The following is a 10,560-nucleotide window of genomic DNA, read 5'->3' on the forward strand; positions in this document are numbered from 1 at the left end:
AAAACTTTTCTAACTCAAATATTTTATGTTCTCTTGACATACATGTTGATTTACATTTATTCCAAACTTTTTAACTCGAATTTCTCCATTTTTTTACTTCGATGAGATTCTGGTGGGGTTGTTCAATACCACTAAGACTATTATTTTCAAAAATAAATTAAAATTAATATTTATATGAATTCTTTGTGTGACTTTCCACAAATTGTTGGATTTTAAGATGAAATTTTGTTACGCTCAAGCTGTACATTAAGCAGAAAAAAATTTTGCATTTGTATATTATTTAAAGAAACATTGTAATCAAATAACTAAAACAGCAGAGACAATAAATAAAACTACCTGCATAAAATGAATAAAATGTTCTAATAGAATATTCATAAACACCAATGGCGATATTTTACAATTATTTATTTAAATTAACCACTTAATGCAAACAATCTTCATAGCTCTGCTAGTACAATTATAGGTAATAGAAAATATAGGTACCTACCACAATAATTGACGTTGTATTATACGATTGTTTTATCCACAGCAATTATTGTTTATATCACATACAATTTAAACGATTTTTCATTTTTTAATTATGAACAAACTGAACCTTTTTATTTATTGTAGTTGTTAAATAATATTAAAGAAAACCTGAGCCAAAACGTAGTACTGTAATACATATTTATATTTAATTGTGCAAATATAATTCACACCCGAATAAATAATTATTTGTTTTTGGTTTACACGATCTAACAAAGATTTTTTGTTACATTCGAAGTAACGGATAAAAATAAACCACAAGGTTAAGATAATGTTTACGATAATTCCGAGATTATAATGTCTGTCATGATTTTGCATACGATAAATGAATAACGAATAAAAAGTATCCTATCGTTATTGACAAACATTTATTTTCGAATTGATAATCGAATTTTCAAAATTTATATTAATTTGTTATATAATCCAAAATCTTTATTAGCACTTAATAATGCACATCTGTCATTAAAACAGAAACTCAACATATTAGCAACGATTGAAGTTTAACATGAAAATCCTGTTTGGTACATGCTACGGGCCCGGATGGCATTGAAAAGTCTGGGCCATGTAAGGGCTCACCCTGAACATTGATTTAGTCCAATGTAATAACGCAAAATTGACAACCGTACGCATTCAATCCAAGGCACTTTAATACAAAACTATGCGCCGTTTTTATTAAATGATGCACAAATATCTATTACTTTGTCCAAATACAGAGCTTCTTTTAGATAATTTTTCAATTGTAATTTATTGTAATCATAATAAGAAAGCAAATTATAATCAAAACCACTCGTTGATGATGAGAGAAACAAAAAACATTTGAAATACAATGGTATAATTATACCTACTGAACTAACTGAGTGCCAAACAAACTTTTTTTAGAGCACTAATTAAATCATTCAGTAGACATTTTGCAGAAAACTACTGACGTTTGTTTACTATTAATTCTACGAACAAATATTTGTTTATCCAAATCATCAATGATGCTTCGGATAATAATTGTTATTAATGTTACTTTGCTTTTGCAAATTAAACATTACATTTTTTATGCGTTAAGGAATCATTTTCTCATGAGTTTTTAATATCGTAAAGTATACCGTACGTTATATTTTTTTGATTATTCAGTACGTAGCTCTAGTAAATAGAAAACTATTACAGTTTTAGAATGAAATAGGCTTAAATTTAATCATTTTTGCGAGTAGTATTACGATTAAAATAAAAGCAACATAAAATACATAAATAACTAGCAGACAGTAGTTGTTTGCGTGAAAATCTAGTCATTCCGGTTAAATAAAAATTATATTTATAAATTAAAACATTTTATTGTAAATAATCAATCCATAGAACTATACGTATAAATAAAATTGAAATGTAATATCGAAACAATTATCTTTTTATATGTTCCTATTGTTATTTTTATTTAAATGCTTTTAAGATACAAACGACCCTTAAGTTTCCTGTCTGTCTCTTTGTCTGTATGGACAGAACCAATTTCGATAAAAATTTACAGACCTAAATAGGAGATTGTCAAAAGTGATGTAGACTACCTTTTTAAATTATTTATTGGTTATAATAATTGTATGTAATATAAACAATTAGAAATAGTTTCACGAAGACGAAGTCTCTGATCAATGCAAGTGTCAAATTAAAAGTGAATTTGAAGGGAAATTTTTAGTTTATAATAAGTTTTATTCGATGAACAGGAAACTTATTTGGAGGAAAACATTTCTTATATAATGTAAACTAAATATGCAAAAGCTAACAAGAATGATTAAAGAACCAGTGTTTTTCCTAAAAACCTTTGAAGAAAAGGAAAAAGTAGAAAATTATTACAATAATTTTCATTTTCTAACGATGAGAACCCAAAAAACCATCAACTTTTTTCAAAACCGATCAAAACAGAAAGTTCTGAAAGAAAATATTAAAAATGCTTACCACATTGCTGTACTCTGAAAATTTAAGTTTCTCAAGCCTAGGAGGCAGGATAACATTGGTTCTCATTTGTATGGATGACATCGTCTTAAAACAGTGCTTCCTGTGTTTATGTTACGACGAAATAGAAAAACAACTTTCAGTGACCGACGTCACCCACGCGAGCTGCTCCGAAAAGTTGAAGTGCGAAACTGTTCTGAATTTTCATTTCCGACTTTTATATATTATGCTCTCAACGTAATGTACCCCGATCCACCGACAGAATTGCCACGGCGCGGCGCCGAACCCTTGGCAGGAAAGTGCTTGGTTAGCTAGATAGCTGTGAGAGTTAGCTTTCGCAGTTGGTTTTCGCGCAAAGCCAAAATCTGAACGTTTTTTATTTGCATTCGAGAATCCATTAGCCGTTCGAGTATTGCCCGTGTCTAGTTCACGGACAAATACAACCGACAAGGTTGCTTGCTGCCTGTTTTTTCTTTTTCAATTAGCACTTTTTACTTGCACTTATAAAGTTTATGTAACATCTTTTTTGTTCATTCATATAGAAAACACTTGGTGTTACTACTGGTTGAACCCGTTTGGTCAAGTGATTGTACGTACTATAAAAATGACGTCTGGTCATTAATTATACAATTAAAATAATAAGTCTCATTATTTATATTATCAAAAGAATCAGACATTTTTATTCTCTTAATTCAGGAGCAAAATAGATACAAAAAACAAATGTTGAAATTACCTATACGCATAATTGACTAATTTTATTTTGGCTTCTTCAAGCTTTTCAATATCAATTTAACATCTTGGTTCTTTGCTATCCTCATGCTTTCTTTGGATAAATCTTCTATCGATTAAAATTCATAAACTTCACAAATTATTAAATGTAACTCAGTTGGAGACGTCGAAAAAATTTTGGTTAAGCAATAATTAACTTTCAACAGTTATGTGTTCAGTCCCTGCAATTTATTCCTTACGCACAAAAATTAACCACATTACAACCTTTAATAGTTACCCAAAGTACTTCAACATAAATGTATGTACGTAAACCTATACGTAGGTACCATTTTGACTGTACTTTAAATTCTAATAATTTCGTTATCATTTGGCTAGAGACGATGAATATAAAGGAAATTATGCTTCAATTGTTTTAAAAGGATTTAATTCCTTAATTGACGATTTTGCAACCTCTGAGGGAAATCTTTTTCTTGTAGGTCATTATCTCAAAACCTCTCTGATTTTTTGTTTATTTTAACTACTTACAGGTGTAAATCTGTTGATAAGATTAAATTGTAAAATGCACAATGATTTTCCTTTACTTTTCTTCGGAAAAACGACTGCTTTTTATGTAGCATCACTAGCGATGTTATTAGATAATATCAGTATTTCTCTTACGAAAGGTTCTACCTATTTAAATACATAATTGTTAAATAAAACAATGCTGTGTTGGTATGAATAAACACATGAAATTTTTAAAATGGGTATTATGCCTTATGCTGATTGTTACTACTACTTGAACATGTTGTTTTTCTCTTATTTTAACATCTCTTCAACCTCGGCGCCATTCAAAGTCTCATTCGGTCATAATCTGATATCTACACCAATAAATAACCAAAACCATCTGCTGTTTCTTATGGAAAACTACAAAATGTCTTTTATTTTTAATGAGCACAAGCAGAGTCTAAATACCAAACTCATAAACAGAATTTAAACATTCTATTAAATTTTCCCAATAAATAATAGAGTAGGAATCTTTTACGAATTACTCATGTATTTTAGTTTATTCCAAAACTTACCTAATTTATGCTTAAAAAATTAGCTTTTACAATGTGAATAGTTTCATAAAGATTACTATCATATAGGTACAATTTTATGTATAATTTAGTTAATGTACTTAACAAAGTAATAAATAATACAAATGTGTATCCAATGATACTTATACAAGAGTTACGTTTTTATATAAGTTTTTTATATTTAAAAATGTGGTTTACAANTTTAGAAACGTAACCCTCCTTATTATCGTATGTACTCGTTCTACGTGACCCATTTTTTACCTCCCCCCCTCTATGACCACTCGTAGTATATGTCAAGACTCTCTCCCCTTCTAGTTTTCACGTAGTAACTCATAAATATGGATTTAAATCATCTTTTGCAAACGGAAGTTATTGACTTCGTGACGAAAACCTAAGCCCCCCCCGCCCTTGTGACCCAGCATGGTATTTTTGAATAATAATATAGAATAACATATTATTAAACTGCAAACATTCTGTGCAAATGAGAATACATGTTTTACCTTATGGAACTAGAACGAATGCCACGGGCGGGAATCGATACCGACAGAACTTTTTATGCTGTCAGCTGGGTGTCGTTAATTATCCAACTAATAAGACTTACACGATTGAAAGAAAACTTAGGAAGGTTTCCGGAAAATTTCGGGAAATATTATATAACGCTATAAATGAGAAGCTAACATCTGACGGGATAAAGTGGATAAAAGATAAGTATAAGGAGTGAGTAATATGCAAGTGAAATATATAACTAATTGTAAATATCGAAACTAGTTTAAATAACCACCCAAGTATTAGAAAATTCATTATAACAAGAATAATAACAGTTATTACTGTTGGTAACTGGTAATTATCTTTTCGAAATGTACATTTTTTACTGTTAAGAAATAAATACATTTTTATAAAGTTTCATCACGAATTTCTTTTTGCTGGTAGACCTTAAAAGTATAGTTCTTTTTGAAATACGAAATCTTCAAAGTGCAAATCAATCTGTCACAGATTTCCTAATTTGAAATATATCTACAAGAAAATAACAATTTGCTATCTAAAAATTAACAGAAGTACTCAAGGTTAATTAGTAATGGATCAACAGATTTGTCAAAAAACCGTATATTAGATGTAAATGAGAATTTAATGTATGAATAATGCTAATAATGGAAGTCTACCTGTATAAAAGAAGGTAACTTTGTAAAATCAGTTTGTCACAAAATAACCCATATCATAAAATATTTCATCAACAAAACAGCGTAATTTCCATGATACTATAATAATATTCCAAGAGAAATATGCAGTATATAAAAATGTAGTAGTTGTTGTTATAGCTGTCCATTTAAACCTCTTAAAAACCCATTCGTTAGATTATTATATGGGACAACAAATTTTAATGCTTTATAGCAGTACCTACGTACGTTAGATGCTGTAATAAGTATCTTTAACAAAATTGTGTACTCTGAATTAGAACAGCCAATTAATTGTTTACTTCTCCATTTACACATTGTAAAATTTCTCTTACGGTTAAATATGCTAACGAAATGATAACGTAAAGTTGCAGACGATTACTTTCCAAAAGGAGGGTGAATAATATATATTAGACAGAAATATATCAGTACGTGATTTACACCCGAAAATTAAGTTACTGTACCGTAATACGTAGACGAAATTGTATACTAATTCCGCTTCATCCCCTAATTTAATTAAATTAAGCCTATTAACGATACAACATTACAAATGTGTGAAGAGTTAAATATCACCCACACTAAGTTCATACAATAATGAAATAGAGTACCCTGCAAAAATAAAAATTTCAGTATTCTTGCGTGGAAGTCTTAGTAATTTATTAATTCCTTTTTAAGTACAAATAGAACATAAAATTCTTTTTAACAAAAATCTCTTAAACCACATACGAAACATACTATAAAGTATTCATCAATTATTTATTAAAACTAATTCAGTTTTTCAACAATATATAACAAAATAATTTTATTACGATGATGTATTTAAAAAAACATTTGGGCACATTCANTTTTTCAACAATATATAACAAAATAATTTTATTACGATGATGTATTTAAAAAAAACATTAGGGCACATTCATCCCCTGTATCTATCCCGTGTTCTAGTCAGATTCCACCAGTTTAGAAACGTAACCCTCCTTATTATCGTATGTACTCGTTCTACGTGACCCATTTTTTACCTCCCCCCCTCTATGACCACTCGTAGTATATGTCAAGACTCTCTCCCCTTCTAGTTTTCACGTAGTAACTCATAAATATGGATTTAAATCATCTTTTGCAAACGGAAGTTATTGACTTCGTGACGAAAACCTAAGCCCCCCCCGGCCTTGTGACCCAGCATGGTATTTTTGAAGGCCCCCCCTCCCCCTCCTCACGAATCACATTGTATGGGTACCGTGATATAAAATTCGTCCATAATCTTGTGCAGACAGTTCTCGGACTATTCTTATGAAATTGCTGGGAAATAGTATTGTTATTTAATTTGTAGTAGTTTTAGATGTTCGAATTCGAATATCACATGTTGGTACATAAAAGAAGAATTTCATTACCCATAAATTACATGGTTAATATGTCGTTTCAATTTAATGTGAATACTGTGAATGATATGAAATACAAAGTTCCCTAGCCTTACATTGTAATAATAAAGCGTTATATTCAAGTGAATTCACACCTATTGTTGTTGACCTTGTTTGCTTAGTTAAGGTTTTTGTTTTAAGAAAAAATTTGTTAAAATAAATAATATATTATAAGAGATGGTTTGAAGTTTTAATCAAGGAATCGAGTATCTCTAGCGTTTAATTTGTAAACATCGTAAATTTAAAAGTAAATACTTCCTACTTTCAAAACGTAAAAAAAATTGAAAACTGAAACTATTCGAGCTATCGAAAAATCACTGTTCAAATAGCTAATGCATTTCTCCACAACCAAGTGTAACATTACATTTACTATATTTTTCTTACTCACTGGTTTCACACCTCTGTACGACCACCCTTTCAATGAAAAAGGAACGTTAAAAATTTAGTGGAGGAAAACAGGAGGAGAAAAATTAGAAGAGAAATCATACAGTCTGTTAGAGAAATGAATAATATGGATGTACTAAGAAAGTCACTTGAAGAAATAAAGGAAAGAAAATGATAAAAAACAGAAAAAAAGGAATCAGAGGAAAAGCGAAGATGGGAAAATTTAGAACAGAAGCTAAAAAAATTCAAGAAGGAAATTTAAGTATAAAGAAAAAGATGAAAAACTAGAGAACGAGAAAATTGCAGAAAATGATAAAAGGAAGAGACGAATATAAGGAAGAAAGCTGTAAGAAAAGGTGTAAAGAGAAAAAAAAACTTGGGAGCAAAAGAAAGTGAAGCGGGCATTTTTTAGGGAATAAGAAGGTATAAGAATGTGGCACAACCTTATAAGAGGGTTTGTAAATAAAAAAATGTGGGGATCAGTGGAAGATGGGAGACCGAATGAACGGAACGGAACACTGTCAAAAGAAGGGCTTTTAAAAGAAGAGTTTTTGAAAGAAATCAGGACTATTTATTTTTTAGTATTTCAATGTACGTAAGAGTAGATAAGGAGGGACCTGGCAGTATTTTTAGGTATATTATGTGAAAATGATACCGCAGGGTAGAATTATGTTTATTTTTTTCAAGATTTTTGTAAAATATAACAATATATTTAATGATACTACTATTTTAATTTCATATAGAATGAAATGAAATTTTTTACAATGAAAAATTCTACCAACAGATACAGACATTGAATCAAATTTAAATGCCACAAAAGGCTATAAAATAATAATGATTTTAAAAGTATGTCAGCTGTAACAAGATTAGGTTAGCTATAAAATATCTAATATACCCTTACCAAAGGTTAAGGATATGATTACCGTGACCATGCACAGATAAACGAAAGGTTCTTACTTCTTTTCTTACACACCTTGACAAAACAACATGCAGAAACTATTTCCTCGTGGCGTTAATTAAACGCTTATAATAACATTATTTACCAGTTAATAGTAACTAATTTCTTGTTAAAACTTGTTTATGTGTTTGTTCGAGATTTTTAAAACGATCTAATAAAGTAATCGTATGGACAAAATCTCTTGCTATTAGTTTTAATACAAACTTGAAGAAATATAGGCATTCCCAATCAGAACAAATACGTTTCCCAAAATAAAACAATGTTTATTAATAACAGGTAAACGTCTAATCGGCATTTGATTCAAAATCGTTCAAATGAAAGGACAATATTGAAGACAATACAACTTGCAGCAGCACAATTTCGTTTTAATTAAAATGTCTAAATGAATACAAATCAAACTTTTGATAAATAAAAGGCCAAATAGTCAAAAGTGAAGGGTCGTTTGTAACAAGGAGTGCTAAATACCATGTGATCTTTTGTGATATCAATAGCCTTGCTTTCCTATAGTGAGGACTTAACTACGTAGGTGGTATTTGTTTCTTAAAAATTAAATGAAAGCTCTACTTAACAAATATATTTTGTATTGGAAAAATAACCATGATATTTATCTACAAGTAACCAACATTGCTATTGTAGAATTGTAGATTCCGAAACAATATTTCATTTCAATAGTTTATTTCAGTTTATAATACGTTGTGAATAATATTTTTGTCAGATTAAACATTACTGTAAGGATTGCATTACGTTGCAATAAATAAATGTTTCATTAGCAGTAATTTTCAAGAGAACTATTTATTAATAAGTAATTGNACAGAATGGTCACTACACCCTAGGCTACATTAAAAACACAAGTTTTGGATTTAAAAAAAACCTGAAAACAACTTCCCATGTCCTGCAATGTTTTAAAAAAGGAAAAAGGACGTCATTACAAGGTCGTCAGTCCTAAGACTGGTTGGACACACACCTCCACTCTTCTCTATCCTGAGCTAATCTTCGTATTTCCCTAAAAGTAGAACAACCTACATCCTTAACTATTTGCGAACAGTAATCTAATCTACGTCTACCTCTACCCTTCTTAACTCCCGTTTCTGCCTCTAATATGTCTCTGACTAGACCTTCATGCCTGAGAAGGTGTCCTACCAACCGATCTCGCCTATTTCTTATTGACTTCCATAGAGTTTTCTGTTTTCCTATTCCTTCTAATACCTCTTCATTTCTAACCTTCTCTACCCACGGTATCCTCATCATTCGCCTGTAACACCACATTTCGAACGGTTCTAACCTTTTCTTTTCCGCCGCGCTCACTGTCCGTGTTTCGCACCCGTACAGCGTCGCGTTCCAAACATACACCTTTAACAACCTCTTTCGAATTTCTAAATTAACCTTTCGCTAGCATAGAAGAGACTTCTTTTTGTTGAAGGCGACTCTACCCTTTGAGACGGTAAAATATAAAATTTCCCCAATTGTTCTTAATTTAAAACATACAGTGAGGAAATATTTAACTTTTAAATTTTATTGTAAAAAATTTTCGAATAATAATATGTTTGCAATGACGTCTTTATTAAACCACGTCATTTGAATGTCCATCATGATACGGGTTATTATTGATTAAGACAACTTTAAATTTTTGACTACTACCAGAACAAATATGTGCGAATAAATTCAATAACATATCATAATAACATTTACCAGAAGATATAAAAAACGAAAACAACACAGCGTACATGAGTGTACTAGTAACCTTGTGTTTTTTATGCCTTGCGATATCATAGAGCGTTCATATAATACACAAAAGTATGTCTAGCCACTTCAATCAGAAATATTTTTAAAATTATCGGACTACCGCATTAAGTCGACTTTTAGTTTTTTATATCAAAAAAGATGCTTAACCTTGAAACATTACGCTTGATTTGTGTATATTTTAGCATATATCTAGTCGTAATATTCAATTCAGTGGATAGAAACATTTAGTTTATTTTATTTAGTAGAAATTAGTTCATAAGATGGAACACTAAAAATACGAATTCTAGGTTTTTGAAGCTTTACATAAACCCCTCGTCTCTTTAAACAAATTTTCATTGTAATGTCAACCAAACATACAACAGTAATTTTCTTAAAGAGTAAAAGACACTTTGGTATTTTTTTCTAATTTTTATGTCTGTTACTGGCAATTTTAACTAATCCTAAAAAGGATTCATAGGATAATACATACTTATAGTGGTTTTTCATCTAATAACAGAGGAATTTTCTCTCAATTAGCTTCTAGTAGTTGCTTTTCCCTGTATTTTGTTGTAGTGGTGAATAAAAGATAGAAAATGAAACAAAAATGAAATTAAGAGATTCAAAAGCAGTAAATAGGAAGTTCATATTTATGAATTTCAAATTTTAAAGTAAAT

General features: G+C 30.0%; 1 protein-coding gene across 1 annotated transcript in view; it reads right to left on the bottom strand.

The window, feature by feature from the left end:
- LOC108733332 (dopamine N-acetyltransferase-like) overlaps positions 1-2,932 on the bottom strand; it is a 9,838-nt gene extending 6,906 nt beyond the window's left edge. Inside the window, exon 1 of the mRNA XM_018464436.2 lies at positions 2,458-2,932. Coding sequence (XP_018319938.1) covers positions 2,458-2,513 — 56 coding nt within the window. The 5' untranslated portion in view covers positions 2,514-2,932. The remainder of the gene's footprint in view (positions 1-2,457) is intronic.
- Positions 2,933-10,560: the final 7,628 nt, after the last annotated feature.

This window comes from Agrilus planipennis, unplaced genomic scaffold (genome assembly GCF_000699045.2).
Source record: "Agrilus planipennis isolate EAB-ADULT unplaced genomic scaffold, Apla_2.0 scaffold12, whole genome shotgun sequence".
In the NCBI taxonomy this organism is placed as follows: Eukaryota; Metazoa; Arthropoda; class Insecta; order Coleoptera; family Buprestidae; genus Agrilus; species Agrilus planipennis.